We start from the raw sequence: 20,760 nt of genomic DNA, 5'->3' as shown, positions 1-20,760 counted from the left end.
TTTAGCATTTCCTTAATTCAATTAGTAAGTACAAGTCATTTCCCCTATGTTGTCCTTGGTGTCATTGTTTGTTGGCTTCTTATGATATGATAATAAAAATCGGGCCCCTCGGTTCCCTTTCTTCTCGTTGATCATGAGAAGGAAATTTACAGAAGAATAAAATTGGGTTGGAGTGCATATGTCAGCTATTGCCAAATCCTGACTGGGAGCTTACCACAAAAAAAAAAAAAAAAAAAAAAAAAAAAAAAAAAAAAAAAAAAACCCTAGAATCATTGCATTCTACCGGTGCTAACATATAGGGCAGAAACTTGGAGGTTAAAAAAGCAGTTCGAGAACAAGTTAGGCACCGTACAAAGAGCAATGAAACGGAAAATGTTAGGCCGAACACTAAGAGACAGGAAGAGAGTGTGTGGATCAGAGAACAAGCTGGGCTGGCCATGTAATGCGTTCGATGGATAACCAGTGCACCATTAGAGTTACAGAATGGAGCACGTAGATTGTTGCAGCGAGTATATTTAAAATTAACGTTTGTTGTTTTATTTCGTGATTCCGTGGAGAACGGAGCCATCAACCAGATAGCCGCACGTGCCCCCAAACTGCGCGCCCACGCACGCTCTTTGCCTCCGCGCCTTTGTGTCGGTCATAGTATCTGTGCTGAAAATCCAACCTCCGACTACGAACCACTTTTGTTACACGGCGTGACACGAACATCTTCAGCCGGCTGCCTTCTCAGCGATTCATTCATTTCGAATTTCAATAATACACTTTCCGAGTCAAGTGCAATCATGAAAAAAAGCTTCGTGCAACTGCCCGCCGCATGTATGACATTCATGCAGGGCGTCTGGTAGCACCAAGTAGCAAGCGGCTCGTACAGCGCACGACTGAAATTATACGGGTGTGTGATTCTGCGCGCTGAACGCGTAATAAAAAAAGGCAAACGAAAACAAAGAAAATCACTATAATTTCAATAAAGTGTCGTTTTCGTAACTAATGAAGTCATTGGTTTAAATTTCGCGCATCGATTGATGCAAAGCGGGCAGAACGTTGACGGTACGTGTGCTGCCCTCTTGGGAACAACAAAGTAAGCCTACAAACAAGTATTTTTTAACTCGCTCAAAAGAGGACGCCACTAAACAAATGGTATTGCAGTAAGGCAGCAGCTAGCGCCGCCAACATTGTTTCATGTTTTAATGCTCTAACTACCGCAAGAGCAGGCCTACACCCGAGAGGAAGTGGTACATAGCGGTGCGAACGGTCTTTTCCGGTCTCTCAGCAGACATGGCGAATCCGATCAGCAAGAAAAGGAAGGTAAGTAATGCTATTTTAATGTGGAATCATTAGGTTGCGTGGAAAATACTCATGCGGGGAGCACCAATAATGCCTACTTTTTGGTTCCGGAACAATGTTGTGTTGTGGAAATGTTTAGATTACTCGATAAAAAGAGATTGCGAATGGTCATCCAAGGCCGTCGCGTTTTCGTTGAAGACCGATTCACCGTGATAGTTGATGTTCAGCGTGTTTTCACTGACACCTTTACCTCAGCGTTCACGTAAAGCTCCTTGTTTCCTGCAGCGTTTTTATTTCGGCGTATATGTCGGTGGGAGTGTTGTTTAGGTTACTATCGGAACGCCGGCTTGAATCTGCCCCAAGTTAGCCAGGCGCATTGCCTCGCGTGGCCGGGATCTTGGTTTTCATGTACTTACATCGAATGTAGCGGGGCACTTGCCCTTTGCGTGCTATTGTTGCTTCAATGTATATTTGTGTAGAATGAAGGCACGGCTGTTAGTGTTGATCGGCGCTTCATTTGCAAGTGTGCAACGCTCTTATGGCACTGAAATGTGTATATACCTTTTAATAATTCGGTTGCAGTTCGTCGCTGACGGAGTCTTTAAGGCCGAACTCAATGAGTTCCTGAGGAGAGAACTGGCCGAAGATGGCTATTCTGGCGTGGAAGTCCGTGTCACGCCGCAAAACACAGAAATCATCATCCTTGCGACCCGGACCCAGTCCGTGCTTGGTGAGAAGGGACGCAGGATTCGTGAACTTACCTCCGTTGTGCAGAAGAGGTTCAACTTCCCTGAAGGCACTGTTGAGGTGAGCATATCTTGCTTTGAAAATGGGTTGATGAATTCATCGTGTCACTGAGGCGAAATGGTATTATTGACTTGAATGCTTGAAACAGTCCAATGGTGCTGACGCTGTTGACAGCGGTAAAAATTATTCAGTCGTATCCCGCAATTCCGTCTTATGCACAGACCAATTGTCATTTAAAGCGCATTAGCTCTGCTGCCGACACATACACGTGCATATGTTGCAATTTTTTCCTTTGCCAAGTTACCATGCACTGTTCGCTTTTGAGAGCAAATGAGGTGTAATGACTATAGCTGTGGGGCACCCACGTTTTGTCTTATACATTTACACAAGCAATTTTTATAATCTTAACATAAAATGGTCTGAGCACAATATGATGCGTGGAAAAGGCTAATTCCCTGAGCCCTCTGACAAGTTTTTCAAGTTTATTATTCTCCACACAAAAATCTTGCGTTAGAATGTGCTGTGCTCACTGTTTACAATGAACACAAGAGGCCAGTGAGCAGGGACTGTTAAATTGGGCGCTAGGAACTGATTCTTCTGCAGGCTTCACAGTGTGTTCGTTTGCTGGCTACTGTAGCACAATCTCTGGTGAAACTTGAGCAGCTTGGGTGTGCACTAAACTCGGGGCTTCCTGCATAACACATATGCTGCCCATGTAAAGCTTGTACTTACAGTTACCCTTGACAAACATGTAAAACAATGGCAGGTTGGATGTTCAACTGGGGCTGTATTCTTGTGGATAACTTTTGTTGAGATTTTGCGCGACACCATACCGCACGCGTTAAATGTGTCTGTACAGCTCGGTCCACTCTTAGAGGGAACACGCGAGCGCGTGGCCAGCGGTCCGAGGAGCGCTAACTGCTGGCAAGATTTCGAAACACGGAGCATGTGCATAGATTCATTCGGGCGGTGCGTGCCCTGCGTCGTCTGCTACTTCTCCGCCTCAGCGCTAGCAAGCGCTGGCCCATCTGGCTTTCTTTTTTTTTTTTTTGCGCACTGTGAAGCACTGATACCAACCCTGCCTCCCACTTGAATATATGGACATTATATGGTTGGATGGGCAAACTTGGTATGCTCGCTGCATCGGGCTTCAATTGTTTTGTCTCATGAAAAGTGGCCAGTTGCTGTGAGCAGCACGGGAGAAACATACGACTAGCTTATCGGTTAGCATTGACACAAGGTTGCGGAAGTGACAGGCTTCGTTAGCACTTTTGCAGAATTCCACAGCTACGGGTTGCTCCACAACCATTATTTGGGTAAATTTTCTCAGCTGTGAGCAGCGCTTGGTCCTATTTCCCTTGCACACGTGTGCGTTTTTTTTTTTTTTTTTTGCATTTTACAGAGCATGGACTTGTGCGAACACACTACCAGCTTTGCATCCTTTTAAAGTCCTGTGACTAGTTCTGTCCCCATATACCCTCTGTCGCAAAAATATAATCAATAAATTTTCTCCTCCACGTTTACTTTCATGTGTTGTTCTATGCACACCTTACGTCATTGCGCACACGTGTGGGTGTGACGGAATAATTTTCATAAAACTGCATGTCCTATCGATATCACAAATATCCTAACTATGGAGCTTCTGTGGACATTGCTTCAACGAACAAGAACCGAGTCGAGTTAAACTCGCAAGAAACTGCAGCGACAAACAAAACTTTTTTTCTGCTTGCTGATTACCCGATGAGCAGCAGACTGAGTGGCGGCTAGATAAATTCCACCGCGAAAAAACGGATGCTCTCTCCAGCGCTTGTCGAGCGCAGGGGCGGAGAAGTAGCAGATGAAGCGGGGCACGCACCGCCCTTACGACTTTATGTGCATGCGCCATGTTTACAAATCTTGCTGCGCGGGCCGCCGGCCACGCGCTTGCATGTTCCCTCTAAAAGTAGACCGAGCTGTACATCCTTGCAATTTTTTGACATTATCATGCGAGTGTCGACCGTACGGCGTGTCAGCGGACTTGGAGCGGTGAGGGACGGCGGGATTGGCGACTTTGTGCGATCGTGCAAGGCGAATTCTAGTTAGGATGTATTCTGCTGCACTGTTTGCTTCAGGAGTGTCCCTGACCGCTGCAAGACCGCTGACACGCTGTGTGGTAGACGCTTGCGTGATATTGTTAAACAATTGCAAGGGTGTACAGTGCTCGCGAATTGAAACGCGACACTGCGAGTGCATGGCCGCCGGTACATGCAGTGCCGCCTGTGGCATAATGTAGTGTTTATAAAAAAAGCGGTCGCAGACATCTCAAGTGGGTCATTATGGCTGCAAAGTATTCGTCTTTTTGGTGCCGTTATGTCTAGTTTAACTTTTGGCCTCTAGCTGTATGTTTTGCATTGTGTTTTGTGGCCACTTGCATTTATGCAGCATGCTTTTTTTGCCATCGTGCTCAGTCTTCACTTGGTGCTTTGCTTCTAGTTAATTCAAGCTGTCGAACTCTGTTTAGTCAATGCTTCGTCTGCTGGCAATGTTTTGTGTCCGCAGCTTGCACCAAACATTCATTCTCAGAGTCCTTTCTCTGTCCAAACAGCTCTGCAAAATTTTGGCATTGCGTCGTTCAAACTGTGCTAACATAGTTCTGTGAAGCAGAAACATGATTTCAAGCCACATGTTGCCATCTAACTGCCTGTTTAGTGCTCCCAAGTTCATGCACATAGTATGTGATGGCAGTGGTTGACAGGATGTTGCTGCCATACATACCCATGAGTGGGGCTGGCTGACACTCCCCGCGCTATGTTTACTACATGCACTTGTATTTACTTGATTCTATTGTACACTTAAAAAAATTAAGGATTTCCTATAAAATGGTATATGCAATAAATTCAAGTGCGAAACAAACTACAGTTGTGACAAACCATCGTCATTGGCATCAAAATTTCTGTAATTCAAATCTACATGTCGCTGCAGCTGTGTGAGCTGCAGTAGGTTTGTGCTCACTCCATCAGGTTGTTAGGCTATAGTATATATTCTATACAGTATGTTGAAACAGCCATAGTCGGCAAGGCATTTAGGAAAGGCGGTATCTGTAATATTGAGATAAGATGCTCCGTGGGGTCTGTAGGGGATAAGGAGGCCTCTGACAACGATGATGAGTCTTGTCTACTGTAGCTTGGAAACAATTTTCTTTTTCTAAGGGAAAAAAACAAATCTTCCATTTTACCATGAAAAATTGATGTCTTGTTAATTTCTTGAAATGGATTATGAAAATCAAATGGGTATTGCAATCTATTGTGCTTAAATTTGAGTAAATATGGCGCCCAAGAAAGTGGACTGGTGTGCAGCTTGCCGCCGCAGCTCCAATGGTAGAGCAACATGTCATGTGCATTTTGGCTCGAGTTGTCTTTTCTTCCTTCCACTTTCATATCCCTTTTCATTTTTTCTACGCTCCAAAAAAAAAAAATGGTTCATTTCTGCTATACTTGGCTTTGTTGTCTTTTTGCTTCGTTTGGTTGTCGCTAACAAATGGAGCCCCTCAGTAGTCCTGATTATTTTCGCCCCCTATATATATCTTTCGGAATGCAAAAATGCTTCGGGTGCGTGTTAAAGAACTCTGGTGGTCAAAATAAACCAGAGCCATCCATGACATTCTTTATAGCCCACTCCACAGCTCTCTTCTGTGAACATGCCTTCTCCCTCCGTCTCATGTTGTACCCTGTGTGATGGTCTGGGTAGCTTGGGCTTCTGGGTATGATAGTACTGTTATCTGTTGTTATTGGTCGTTTCTATAAATGTGCTTGCTGGTATATTTTGTGACTAAAGGGACCCTGAAACGATTTTGACGATTTTGTACAAACGTATTGAGTCGTTAGCCATCCATGGCTAACAACTCAATGTTTCTTTAAAGAGTAGGTCCATCTGATCAATAATTGATGCCTCTAAGCACTCCATGTAAAGCGTGTAATTTATTATAAGGTGTTAAAAAGGTACATCGCTACCGGTTGCAGCACGCCAATCGGCTGAGTTTTGTGACCAAGTGACGCGATTTGACCATATCACCTCAGTAGGGCCAGGTATCCGATTGGCCGCCCAGGGCGCGTCATCGATAATTTTTTCAACATTATGGTGAACAAATGTTGTTTGTATTAGTTTAGATGTTAGTTCATTTGTTTCTATAAAGAGAAAATAACAGAATGCACAAGGACATGTATCACTACACTAAATGAACTTTCGGCCCGCAGCAAGTGTCGTCTGCATGTGTTAAAACGTGCTCTGTGTTGACGAGAGCTGCGCGGTCAGTGTTGGTCTTGTTCTTTCTTTTCGCGAGTACCATGGTTCGCCCTTGCATACCTGCCAAGTCTCCCGGATTACCCGGGAGACTCCCGGATTTGGACCATTTTATCCGGTTGTACGTTTGACAGGAAATTCGCCCGGAAATTGCTGTTGTGTCCTGTTCCCGTGTCTAGTGCTTTGTCAGGCCACATTGGCAAAAACCCAATCTAATCCAATTAGAGGTTGATCGCGCAAAATTTAAAAAAGTAGTAGGGAAGCCCCATACATGCGCTATTTCGTTAACTGCAGACCCGCTCCTTACGCTGACAGATTTGTTCGGTGCCCTAGTGATCCTAGTCTCAACAAGCTAGCCAGCGAATGCCGCCTTCCACAACTAGCAATACTAGACTCTCCATCGTTCTCCTCGGCGTCAGCCGCTCTGGCATTGCATAGGCCTACGGTCAATCATGGCTTTAAAAGCAAGGAGCGCTAGCGCAATAAGTATCCAAGTATTTTTAATGTAGTGCTCAGCTGAAGGACGCTGGGTATTTTGTTGATACCAGAGAGCAATGCAGAATGCGAATGGCAATTTAACATCGTGAAAAAATACGAGGACAAAGTGCCGCTCATCCATGTGTCGCTCGTTCAAGTCGCTGGGGAACGTCAACCTCTCAAAATGTGAAAAAATGGAATTTCTTACGATAAATCATTATCTGAATAATTTTTGACCACCCGCCGTGGTTGCTTAGTGGCTTTTGCATTGTGCTGCTAAGCACAAGCTTGTGGGATCAAATCTCGGCTGCGGTGGTCGCATTTCGTTGATGGTGAAACGGGGAAATGCAGAAGTCGTCCATTGGGTGCACGTTAAAGAACCCCAGGTGGTCCAAATTAATCCAGAGTCCCCTACTACGGCGTGCCTCATAATCAGATGGTGGTTGTGGGACGTAAGACGCAAGAATCTAAAATTTAAAAGAATTTTTGAAGGCAAAATTAGCAACAACGAAATGCTTGCAAAAGTGAGACCTTGATGTTCATGTATAGCTGTAAACAGAATTCAAGTTCATCTGGGAGTACAGTAGCCGACCGATTTTTCGGACTCCAAAAATTCTGATTTGATGGATATTCCGGACTTCGTAAATGCACCGTCAGGGTTCCCGTAGAGCTAATGCATTTTCGCGACCGATTTTTTGGACATGAAGCTAAACATTCGATTTTCCGGACAAAAATCGCCGCGACTGAGCCACGCTGCAACTCAAGGGGGACACCATTTTGAATCTTAAGGCCACCTGGCTAGCTTCGGATCAGACGTGGATTGGCTTGAGTTGGCTTAGTGGCGTCCTAATTCACGTGGCGAAGGTCATGTGCGGCCAGTTTTGGACGCTACCTATAAACACTAGGTGACGCTTACGATGAGCACTATCATCATCAGTTTTATTTCTGCGTCATAGTCTTGGCACGTTTTGCGTTGTAGTGCAGCAGTGATCCCTCGGCCTTCACCCCGTGCAGTGTCGCCTGTCATCACTAGCCGCCATACACAATGCCATCGTCATTTAAGTGTGTTGCAGCCCTTCATTCAGCACAACACCGACGTGTTTTCAACACCATGACCCCAGCTCTTCACCCGCCTCCCCCGAATGCATTGAAGAAGCGTGGTAAATATTCGACGATGACGCTAGAGAAAAAGGCCGCCATTATCAAGCTTATCGAGCAAGGACGGACGCAAGTCGACGTCGCGAAGGAGTTCCAAGACAATGTCTCCCAGCAGACATTGTCTGATTACGTGAAGAACAAAGAGGTCTTGTCTGCAGTCGATCAGTCACACTGCAAAGGTAAAAAAAATGACCGGAAAGGACAACATCCAATACTCGAAGAGGCCCTGCAGCTGTGGCTGAGAGGTGTGTAACAAAAAATTTCCCTTTTTCGGGCAACATACTGAAGCAAAAAGCCGAGATGCTTTAAGGGCGCGAAGAACCTGCCTGTGTGGTATAGCAGCAATACAAAGGCCTGGATATCTCAAAGCTTGTTTGAGGATTACCTCCGCCGACTGGACCGTATGTTCGAGCGCCATAAGCGACAAGTCGTCATCTTTGTTGACAACTGCGGGGCGCACGGCGCCGTTAACAACCTGCAAGCTGTTCGACTAGAGTTCCTACCGCCGAATACTACTAGTGTGCTCCAGCCGATGGACCAAGGTGTCATTAAAAACCTCAAGGTACTCTACTGGGCCCGTTTACTTGGCCGCACACTCATGTGTTATGATAGCGGGAAAAGCTACTCCGTGAACCTGTTTTTGGCATGCTGGCAGATGCCTGGAAGGCTGTTCAGCCTTCCAGGCATCTGCCGAATTGCCGCAATCGACAACAACAGAGTTGTGCGTGGAGCTGACGGACGACGAGATCGTGCGGCAAGTGACCGCGCCGCCGCAAAGGATGACACATCCGGCCGCCCGCAACCATCGCCGCAAGACGTTGCCAACGCTCTAGCATTGTTGTCCAACATTTATGACGAAAACATGACGCTTGCTCAGATGCAAGCAGAATGAATTTGAAGCAAGGGAGCATACGCGACTTTTTCAGTCCAGTTCAGCTGAAATAAACTCACGGATTTTTCAGACTTGTTTTATTCAGACTATTTTTGGGTCCCCTCCAGGGGGGGTCCGAAAAATCGGTTAGCTACTGTAGGAGGTGATCCCGATCGGAAGATCTCCCAGATTTAGTTTCTCCGAACTTGGCAGGTATGCCCTTGTGGCGTTGTGGGCTGCAAACGTAGCGATCGGCGACATAATGTTTCACACTTGATTACAGGAATATTGGCTCTGTATTTGGCTGGTTAAGCTTTGCGCCAGCAGATGGCTGGACTGTGCATGCCGATCAGGCCGCTCATGGTACGTCTGCGAAGCTCCTTTATCACAGCGGTATGGAGGGGCTTTAGTTCATGCCTCTGCCTACCCGTCAAAACACCCAGCTCGCCTGTGGTTACCGGAATACCAGACACACTCGGCTCTGTGACAGAACGCGCGCAATGCACGCTGCTTGATCGCTCTTGCTGGGGATCGACGGCCGGGCAGCTAGCGAAGAGGTTGGAGAGCTGGCTCCAAGACAACCAGAAGTAGACAACATGTCACAACATGACATAGAGCCAGCGAAGGCAGAGCTTAGCCCCGATCACTCGGCAAACAAGTTGAGGAAATGCATGGCTAGAGAGGAGGGTAACTCGTAATCGTCTGTAGCTTTCTTAATATGAGACGCTTCACTTAAATTGTGATGCGAATGTTTTACTGTAGCTGTACCGTACGTGTCTACAAAATTTATCCGAACCGTTCCAGGGACCCTTTAATGCTCAAGTCAATCATGCCTTTCTTAGGAGCCTGGCAACTAGCTTAGGTAATTTCCTTTTTTCTATGCAGCTGTATGCTGAGAAGGTAGCATCCCGAGGCCTGTGTGCCATAGCTCAGTGCGAGTCTCTGCGTTACAAGCTGATTGGAGGCTTGGCTGTGCGTCGGGCATGCTATGGTGTGCTCCGCTTCATCATGGAGAGTGGCGCCAAGGGCTGTGAGGTGGTCGTCTCTGGCAAGCTGCGTGGCCAGCGAGCAAAGTCCATGAAGTTCGTGGATGGCCTCATGATCCACAGTGGCGAGCCGACCAACGACTATGTCGAGACTGCAGTGCGTCACGTGCTGCTGCGGCAAGGTATGTAGCGCATTTCTTATTACTCTAGCTTGTGGGGGCCATTTGCACACATAACTCTCCTGAATATTTCCTTATGTTTTCGAATTTAGGCTCATTGTACGATTTTACGAATATTGGGTCAAGTTTTAGTAAACTTCAGTTTGTCAATTTGCAAGCTCAAGTTTCATTAGACGTATTCAGTGAACCAAGATGTGCCATACGGTAGGTACAAGTAGGAAACAGTTGAGGTGTTGATGGATTGCATATGTTCCACAGGATCACAGCATAGATAAAATGCTGGGATCTTGTTCATAATTTCTCCCGGTAATGTTGAATGTAAATAATCTGACTGGAGTTTTGCTTGTCGGTCTCAAGCACAATACATTCAAACCTCTTTATAACAAAACGGAATACAACAAGATCATGGATATAAAAAGTAAATGAAATCCCTTGAAATCCCCATACAGATCTATGTATTTGATATCTTGTTTTAATGAAGTTAAATAGTCCTGCCTTGAATATAACGAAGTAGATTTGTATCCAAAAACAAGAGGCCCTACCCTTGCACGCCAAATATAGTGTAGTCGACTTCTAACGATATATCGATTTTAATTATGAATCGATTAAAGAGTATCAACTTATGCATTAGGACTATGAAGAAAAAAAACTACATAAAAATATCTTGTGACTGCATGTTGGATACAACAATCAAAATTTTGCCTTCTGGACAGCATTTTCCATGCAGACTGACCTTGACAATTGTGCGTCTAAGTTCCCCTTGAACAATGCCGAGACAGGGTGAAAAGTTTGGTTACGCAAGTTCATATCACCCGCCATTACCGCCATGCGTGCCAATTGCAAAAGCCACGGAGAGCATTGAGAGTTGGTGCTAGCTGTTTTGTGTCTGTACCACGAGTTGCCCACAATCGTGCTTCATACACGTCCAAAGAGAGAGAAAAAAAGTGAGATGTGAAAAGCACAGTGGCGTCCGGCCTTTCTACAATCTCTCTCAGCGAGTGTGGAAATGCGCCGTCGAAGCAGCCCCGAAACAGTGGACAGTTCATTTTGAAGAAGACGGCGCCGACATAGCACAAAAGTATGCTGCGTGACACAAAGCTGCAAATTTTGCAAGACCTAAAAAAGTATGAGCTCGCGCATTCGACGAGATCAACGATTCTGAAAACCAGGAGTGCCGCGATTATGAAGGCTGAAACCAGTGGCCATATGCCTATCAGCAAATAAAGGGTTAGGGAGCCTTTTCTATCATAAACAAGTGTTTCAGAAAGGCGAGCTTTGTGTACCAGGTTGTTGTAGCCACTCATGATAGTGAAATCAACACGGTTGAAGCCGCTGACATGACCGAGCTCTAGGAGTACATCGCTGCTTATGAAACAAGTGGTGCTTCGATGGTGTTGCTGAGTGCAGATAGTGCTGCCTCTTTCTGAGAAGAGATCTCTGACAAGGTGTTCGTTGTTGCGACAGACGACAGCTTTTTGCTAGTACACTCTAATTGTGTGATGGAGGTCGATGACTGCAGCGGCAGTGTCGACCTTGATTGACAATGGCTGGTCTTTGACACCGACCCCAATGTTCACGCAAAGTGCGGTCTCGTCGATCGAGTCGCTCATTGATTTCGTGCATGTTAAAGGATTGTCTCCAGTGTTCGCGCATTAGCTGGACGCGATGCACACTTTGTAAACCTGAAATTGCTGCAAAAGCAATTGTAGATTTCAGACTATTTCAGCACGCCTAACGCTTCATACGCTGTTTAGAGGTACAGTCGAAGCCACTTGTAACAATATTCAAATGCCATAAAAATTCTATTGTTATAAGCGGGTTTCATAAAAAAAAAGAAGCTAAGTAGGGGTATGGCAGAACTGTCTGAGAAAACTATAATGGTAGGGAGACCGGTGCCCCTCCCCACCACCTTCCTCCATCCGGATGCTAATTGTGCTCCCGGGTGCCGATTGTTTAACTGTTTAGCTCTGCTTCCTGCGTGCTCCGATCGCATGTAACAAGACACGGCTGTCGGGTTTCAAGAATGGCACTGCTATAACTGCAAAGAGGAGTCTTGGGGCAGCAAGTGACATGTGAGCCCCACCGAGGCATCACTTTGGTGGCCCGGCCCCAAAAGGGGCCTTTTAAAAAATGCAAGAAGGTTGCCGCGGCAGCCTCTTAGCTTAAGAAATCTAGAAGAAACACTGGGGCGAGATTACAAGCATCTTGCCACATACTTCTCACTGGCTTGCATGAGAAAACTCCATGTCCGTCAGCCTTGCTTGCTCTACGTGAAGCTTGTTTACATCCTGCTTCCAAGGCATTCAGGTGCTCTAAGTAGTGCAGCAGAAGGTCCCTCGCGATAAGAAGTCCCCGAGGGACTGAATCATCTGCAGGCCCTCCTGTAGGGACAATGTTAAGGCAGCCTGCTCTACCGTGGCATCGCTGTCGCCGGCTTTATCCGAGGCGAGGACGTTCACTATGATTGCCTCATCGGTTAGTTCTGTTGTTTCTAATGCGCCGTCTGCTTGTAGAAACTCGTGAGTCCTAAAGCATCCTGATCGACTGTGGACAAAGTTGAGGTATCACTTTATCGGTGGGAGCTTCGCAGGCTTTGTATAAAGGCCCAACCACAAGGAACTGATTTTCGACAGATTTGCGGCATCGGCGCCGGCCAGCAGCACATGGTGACGCGCTCAATGAGGTTTATTGACGGCTCTCAACCACAAGACTCTCAGCTTCAACGCATTTCAAGCCTGGCGGAATGTGGCTAGATCGCCCCGAATTTATCCGGCCAGTTTTGCAAAGTTGCGCTAGCAGAATAGTTGTTTTTACTTAAGGACTTGTACATTTATAACTTCATAAAAATTGTCCGTTGCTCTGGCGCAAACATATGCATTTTTTTGCTGGTTGTCTGTACTGAAGCACGTAGCACCAGTGACATAGCATCACCAGCAGCTGCCGTTTTGCTAAAAGTGTGCTCTTCGGCATTCCTTGCATGTCCATGTCTGGAAAGAGTACATCATTATCTATAATACCGTACAAAGTTGCACCCTTTGCAATGGCCGTTCTGTGAAGGTCTCGGCATTAAGATCAGCCACACGAGAGCTGTAAAATTACGTACTACCCACGCCACATCACGTGTGCCTGATGCGCATGCAGCTGACGGTGTCCATCTCCTTGGTACCCACTTTAAACACAGTCGAACCCGGATATATAGAATCTGAAGGGGATCACAAAAAGTTTGATATATATATATAGGTAATTCAACATATAAAAGTAAAAATTTTATACAGAAATTTTCAAGGGGATTTTATAGCTGTTCCATAACACAATAATTTTATATGTGTGTTCAATATACCCAGGTGCAACTACAATAACACGCTTTTCACTTGTCACTTTAGTACATTGCTGATGAAACCAGTAGTTAAGATGTTAATTATGTGTGTATTATCTGCCATCATCTCTTATTATGAAAATATTGATAACATGTCTTGTTAGCCAGGCACCACTGTAAACCTCCCTTTACGACTCTGCCTCCCCACTTATGGGATGCAGAGCCACGACAGGAGGGACAGCACGCTTGTGTGGCGGCTCTTGTGTCTGCAGTGCCCAGTTGGAGTGCACTTCATTGTGGCCAGGCACGGTGCCAGACATTGTTCAGCACACTTTGTCCTGTATCTTGTCAAACTGAAGACAAATTACAGCTACGATAAGAACATGCCCAGTCTCGTGCTTGCTTAGGACCTAGGGGAGTGAGTGAGAAATGGAACAGACTTTTGCAGAAAGTGAGCATGCAAAGCAATAAATGCAGTGTTGTAGGAATGTAATTCCACAGCTGGGATTTCCTCCTGTATATTGCCTTGTATACAATCAAATTCCGTTAGTTGAACCCTTGTGGGACCAATAGAGCTGAACTTTGCGGCAGGTCAAATAGAAAGAAGTGGAAGAAATAAATCTACAAACACATTGCTGCTTCATTCGGCAGTATTTACCCAATTCTAACATGCAGAGTTTTTATCGTTTCACAGTAGAAATGAGCACCTAAGTCTAACATGCACCCAATTTTTTAACTCAAAAAATAAGCACACATTCAATTGTAGCAATCAGAATTAAGATGAATCCTGCAGAGCTTACTTTTACGGAATTAAAATTTATTATGTCTTTATTACGGAATTATGTCTCTGACAGCTCTTTCTAGCTGTCTCTGGACAACGTGCCCTCTTTGCTGTTTACTGCATTCAGTATTCCACATTTCTCGAACCACTTTGCTCAAATTGAAAATGGAATGGGGGCCCAAGCCTAGACTATCTATCCACTTCGCCAGTTCCTGTGACATGCATATTTCTGGAGCGTCGAAAACTTGACACTACTGTTGCCATTAGCTTGGCAGGTTAAATAACTTTCCTTTTGAATAAGCCTAATTAAGATTGTGAATGCAGTGTAATATGGACATGTTTGCATGCAACTGCATCAGAGTATTTAAAAAGGTCATTGTTATGCAGGGTAAAGCTCAGTCGGAGCTTGCACTAAATCTGCATCCCCTGCTACTTGGTACAGTGGTAGACCACTTTCTGCTAGGGCAATGACCATGGGGTTGCAACTTTTGTTGTGGCTCATGTCTGTACAGACGGCGAGAGTGGAGCTGGCTAATGATTGACATAAATTTGTTACAGAAAACAAATCAGCTGAGACTGTTGCTATTAAGTTAAGCAACTTCGTAAGGTAATGGAATCTACTTAGAAAGGAAATTTTCATTAGGTATCTTATAATACCCACAGCATGCTCTTTCAGCTGAGGAGGGGCAAATCTATCTTTCCGACAAGGGCAGAGAAGTTGACAGTGCTTTTTTCATGAAGCTTGTTGAAACTGAAATGAATAGGAAAGCTGCTTTCAAGGAATCATATTGCTGTGCTGTGTGGCCCTGATGGATAGACCATGCTGCTGTTGTCGAATATGGCAGGGAAATTTGAAGCATGATTACTGTCTACTGCTTTTTTCATCTCCTTTGTAGAATAAAGCTTGCACGCTTTACACAGGTCATTTTGAATACCTTTTGTGCAACATAACCAGCTATGTAGTATGTAAGCACATTGTGGCTCTTTCATTCCATTTACGTTGTGTGATCTGTGGATATGCAAGGTGCAAGTACTGCTTCAGCATCAAATTGTTGCTGCCAATGAGGCTATTCATTATGTCAATTGTGTGCTGCATCCGTGGTTGCATTATACTGCCAGATGTACCCGCAGATAAATGTGAACGGATTACCTGAGGCAAGCAATTTCTTGACCTTGGCAGCCTTGTAAGGTTGTAAAATGCAAGTTCATTTGTAATGACAAAAAATTGGGCAGCAGTTGATTACATCACAGTTCCGAATATATTTTCCAGTTTATCTAGGCACAAACAGTGTGGATAATGGATGCTCTGATAGCTCACCGCACCCCCTTTGCAGGCATGAACAATGGACACTGCTTCGCAGGATAAACGCATGAAGACCATAATGCTGCCATGCAGGCATAGTTAGAAATATGGAATGGCGCACTTAGCGGTGTCTGTTGGGTGTTGCACATTTATGGGAGCTAGTAGGTAGTGATGCTGCATAATCGAGCATGCCTAAATTTTTGCTGTCCGAAAAATTGATTGCCGACTGCAACTAACTCGGAAAGCTATCATTCCTTATCTGAGCTTAAATAAAGGCATCACAGTAAACCTAACTGTAAAGGTAGCGCTATATTATTGTGATGACAAATAATGCCATGCCTGCTACAATTGCTAGAATTTGTGTTGGAATCTAAAAAGTGGATCGCCGGAAATATGGTGCTTCTGCTGCCTTATTGAAACAGTAACTGATTTCATTAACATTACTTATAAGGTAAGGGTTACTTTTAGGCTAAGAATTTTATGGAAAACCCTATCCTTATATAGAATTAAATAGGCATGTTGAATATCAACTGGACTAAAAAAAACGAACAGATGCTTACATCAAGGCTCCTTCATTTACTAAATCCGCAACTGCCGTTTTTATTTTGCGCAAGATTGTGAAAGCTGCAATTATTTTCATTTTGTGACTGATAAGCTCTGGCAACAATAAGGGTCTTTCACGTTGCGAGACCCACATCTTCATCTGAGTAGACAGGCTTTTCACTACTGCATGTTCTCAATTATTTTTCACAAGTGAGCTTATTGAAAACTGATCTTCCGTTAGCGATGTAGCCTGCAGGTGGGTCGTGGTAGAATCACTCTTCCTTGATGGCTTCCGCCGTATTTGTGAATCATGTGTGACTTGCACTGAATCATAATGGAACTGCTGCTCGCTGCTACCAGTGCAGTGGTGTTCGTGGTTGCTATTGCAGTTCTAAAGGCACACAAAGCGAGAATTGTGCCTGTCCTATTGTGTTCCTTTTATCGCATCGTTCTTGCTGATGAATATGGCGATGCATACTCCGCTATTCTGTTACTCTGGCTGGATGCTAGCTCTGCTTTCTTGCATAGCACATTACGGCAATTGAGAATGAGACTTAGGTTTGAGATTCATAATAGAAAACAAATATATGGAAAGAGGTCTGAGCTTTTGCTAACTTGCTGCATTGTTTATCCATTGTGCAGGTGTGTTGGGAATCAAAGTGAAAATCATGTTGCCATGCGATCCCAATGGCAAACTCGGTCCCAAGAAGCCACTGCCTGACCACGTCTCCATTATGGAGCCCAAGAAGGAGCCCAAGAAGGACGCCTCTGGCCTTGACTACGCTGAAAAGGCAGCTGGTGAAAAGGCCGCTGCCCTGTCTGCCCCTGCCTAAGCACTGGCTCCTCTCTGCCGGCGAATAAAGAACATCTCGTCACTACAGTGGGAACTGGTTTACTGAAACTTTACGTCAACTTTGTGCAGGGCCAGTTGAGGCATTAGGCTTAGAAAATTCAAAAAGACTACTTAGATTCCTCTGCTCTGTATGTGTATGGGGCATTACTAAGAAAGTTGGACATTATTGCAGTAAAGCGCCTTGTAAAATACTTCACTAAGCACATATCTTGACTCTCCCTACTCCATTAGGCATCGTTACCCTGCTAGCGATGGTTTCGAACGCCGTTTTTGAGACTTTCCGCCGCTCATGGACACACTGCGCCATCAGGCTTATAGCAGAACTAAAGTTTTTTTTTTTTTTTTTTTGTATGCAGACCATATTTTTCGTGCTTGGCGGCGATTTTCGAACTGGCTCTGAAGACGTGCGTGCACTCGGCGAAGTTGAAAGCACAGCCGCTTCCTGAATCTGCATTTGCGCTCCGAAGCATCGCAGATCTCGCGCTGTGTCTGCAGCTGATTTTATCTACGGCTTGAGCAGCAGCGAGTCGGAGGATGCTGCCATTTTCATCTGACCTTGATTCTGAGAGCAACGATGACTGAAGTCAACCCGGAACTTCAGGATGCACTGCTTATTCGTGCTGCTCCACCAACTGAAGCCATTCAGCTCTAGCCAGCCAACAGGGAGACTTACCAAAACTGCAAGAACTGTTATGGCAGCAAAGTGTAGCAGGAAAAGGTTTACTGCATGACTTGCAAAGTTCCTCTTTATATATCCGCCGCGGTGGCTCAGTCAGCTAAGGCGTTGCGCTGCTGAGCACGAGATCGCGGGATCGAATCCTGGCCGCGGCAGCCGCATTTCGATGGAGGCGAAATGCAAAAACGCCCATGTGCTTGCGTTGTAGTGCACACTGAGCCCTCCACTACAGCGTGCCTCATAATCTGAGCTGGTTTTGTCACGTAATATTCCAAAAAGAAGAAAGTTCCTCTATATGTTTCACATTGAGGAGCTGCGTTGCTGCATGGTACACCCAACTGTAGGGCTTCCTGTTAAATTTTTGTAGTGCAAATACCGTATTTATTCGAATATAAGGCGAGGTTTTTTTCCGAAAACCGCGGCCTCAGTCTACCCCCGCCTTATATTCGAGGTAAACATCAATCATTGCTTCACAGTCGGGAAAGGCACACTAATATTTTCTTTGCATGAAAATGTAAATAATTCTGAATATTTAACATTATAACGCTATTACATGTTTGTGCTGCAATCAAATGGGTCATCGTCAGTGAGAACGGGGAAAAAAAGAAAACGATCTGACGGCAGTTGCCTTCGCAAAGGCAACGGCCGAGAATGTCGCGGGCTCCGAGATCAGCAACGGTGCGTCGCGGGAAGTCATAAAAAGTCAAAAACAGCCAGCGAAAATTCAGTATGTTTTAATCCACAAGCCGAGTTCAAAACCGCAGCCAGCTATTCGGCCACTTTTCCATGTGCGTTTGCACGCGCTTGTCTTTTGTGTTCCCTCGCTGGTGTAGCGGCAGCCTCCCGTGACCTTTGTTAAGAGTGTACGCTACCTTCGTTCGGCGTGGCATTTGACTGGATTACCTATAGTGGTCAGTTTGGGAGTGCACCAGCAACAAGGAAAGCAGTGATGCTTCAGATGATGACAGCTCGTGATTATGTGGTATCACGGCTGAATTTCGCGAACTTCAAAGGTGGGAATTTAAATCAAGTTTCTGGCGGGATCTCTCGCCTTATATTAGTGTGCAAACTTTTTTCCTTTTTTGCGGTCCTTCAACTCCCCCCTCGCCTTATAATCGTGACCGCCTTATATTCGAATAAATACGGTAGTTTTCAAGGAAAAATTTTAATTTCCTTGTAGATAGTGGCTATTGGATAGTGAAACTACAAATTTTAGGTATTTCAGAAAATGTTTGGCATATTTTTTAGATAAGCATATCTTTACAAGTTGTTTCATTTTACAATATTGATATTGGAAAATATTTTTCTTTTGCATAAATCTCGTTAATAAATGTTTAATAAATGTTGTATGCCTGACAAGCAGATTCAACCGGCTTTGCTTTCATGTGTTATGCAAAATTTTGAGTGCAATACTTTTTTGGAAGAAATCTAGTGTAACCTATGCAAAGCGGCCATTTTCCCAATGATTGGGAAAGAGTTCAGCTTTTTCAGCACCTTTTTTATCTCGGGAAAGCTAACGTAACATTGCAAGGTAGTGGTTGCTTTATGCTGGCTGCATAAGTTTGAACTCGATTCTGAACTTAAGACATTAATGAGGAGGCTGTCTGTGAGATGTTGAAGATGTTGTAACTTCAATGGCTATATTCCAGGAGGCATATGGTTAGATAAGGGATGGAAGCACTGCACCGATTGCATAATCTTGCACCAAACTACACCACCATGGTTTCTGGCTGTTGTGACAGACTCCGAGACATACTCGCAAGACATCTATCCCTTTGGCTGCGTACTGGCAGCGTCCCAGTAATCAAAGACATCACATCATATCGTGTGAATATATATCAAGCGATCAGTCTTGCAAATGTGCAGAACACTCTAGTCCACCAATCACAATTGCAGCGCAGTCTTGCACATGCACGCATTCGGTGAAGTGCGTTTGGTGCAACACTGGCAACCCGAGTTTCAAAAATTCACCGAGTGTAATGTAATGCACAACTTTGATAGCCATTTTGTGGACTCGCCTTGGCTAGCATTTAACCTTGAGATCCATCTAGTTTAATTCGTTTCAGTAACCACTTTTGTAGACATGTTTTCTTGACAAGTATTCTGACTTAGCCACCAGAAAATAAAGTTCACACATGACTGCTTTAGTTATCGATGTCTGACAGGTGATGGAGTATGCAAGGTGGACCAGTAAGAATTGTGTTTTGATTGTGTCTAGCGCACATTCTTCGGTCGTATTTGCTTGCTAAGTCAGTTGTGTTCTGTTGTGGAAGCACATACCACATTTGATAAGGGTCTCTCCTTTATAACGCAAGGGTGAATGTTGGAGACCTGTGTCCGGGCTTCCTTTGCATGTTCTGAAGGTCTGGAAGAAAAATAATGCAACATGTTCAGTTCTGCTTAATGTCTTTAGGCATCCAACAGAAATACGCGAGATGTTTGGTTTTACACTTGGTTGCGACAGAATGAGCTTTAAAATAAATTTGGGTGGAGAGTGTGTGCTGTTGCCACAAATCTCGGCAGGGTGCATGTGTTCTGTAAGTATTAAGCATTCACAATGTTCTCGCAACATAGCTCATTAGTAATTCACTGTAGTACACACAAACCTGCCCACTCCTGCATTTTCTGTAACCTTAATGGATTTAGACTTGCTTTGCGCATATAGCGTCGGAGTTTACGAACAACGTATTCCCGAACCTTTCTTGAAAGCCTTGATGGTGAATGATGCCTATTTGCTTCAAGCAAAGTTATGCCGATAATTAAGTTCCCCAAGCAGGCGAAATCAGCAGCACCGAAGTCGCTACCATATGAAGCCAAAAGATGGCCGAAATAACAGAAATTGGGCCCTTTGGTTCCCTTTCTCATTCATTGAAAAAGGTCATTGTGCACTAAAAATGTGTCGCTCTTGCTGCTTGTGTGCTGTTTCTAAAGGCAAATCATATTTCAATGTACGGGGTGTTTTAACAATTATGCTTATTGATTTACAGTGCAAGTAGTGTATACCTTTTCGAGTATTCCAGCTCAATAAGTAGATTTGTGCTTAACGCCACAGGCGATTTCTAAGATTCAGTTAACGTTAAAATCACCGGTGTAACCTTGAAACGGCGTGTGCTCATGGCAAGCTTTAAATAATGCATGTGGTCCCCCCACCCTCTGCTCGGTGTTTTATCCGCGGTATTTTACAAACTTTGAAGTCCACAGCTTGGTAGGTGTGGGCTTGCTGTTGATAATCTTGGATACATGCGTGGTGCAGAAAATATAACTCAATATGCGGCCGAGCGAAGGACACTAAAGCGTAGTGTTAA

The 20,760-nt window shown here is 44.8% G+C and overlaps 1 protein-coding gene across 2 annotated transcripts; it reads left to right on the top strand.

Moving 5' to 3' along the window:
• Positions 1–1,172: 1,172 nt before the first annotated feature.
• On the top strand, positions 1,173–16,806 carry LOC119449476 (40S ribosomal protein S3). Of its 2 annotated transcripts, XM_037712657.2 has the most exons (4): positions 1,173–1,308; positions 1,870–2,094; positions 9,704–9,986; positions 16,569–16,806. In XM_037712657.2, exons 1-4 carry the CDS (start codon positions 1,279–1,281, stop codon positions 16,757–16,759), a joined length of 729 nt encoding a protein of 242 aa, XP_037568585.1. In that variant the 5' UTR covers positions 1,173–1,278; the 3' UTR covers positions 16,760–16,806. The 2 variants fall into 2 exon arrangements, with proteins under 2 accessions (XP_037568585.1, XP_049521195.1); XM_049665238.1 differs by lacking the exon at positions 1,173–1,308 and having other exon boundaries at positions 1,822–2,094.
• Positions 16,807–20,760: the final 3,954 nt, after the last annotated feature.

The sequence above is a fragment of the Dermacentor silvarum genome, chromosome 4 (assembly GCF_013339745.2).
Source record: "Dermacentor silvarum isolate Dsil-2018 chromosome 4, BIME_Dsil_1.4, whole genome shotgun sequence".
In the NCBI taxonomy this organism is placed as follows: domain Eukaryota; kingdom Metazoa; phylum Arthropoda; class Arachnida; order Ixodida; family Ixodidae; genus Dermacentor; species Dermacentor silvarum.
Note: the sequence above shows the minus strand (reverse complement) of the source record. Positions and strands in the feature narration are given on the sequence as shown.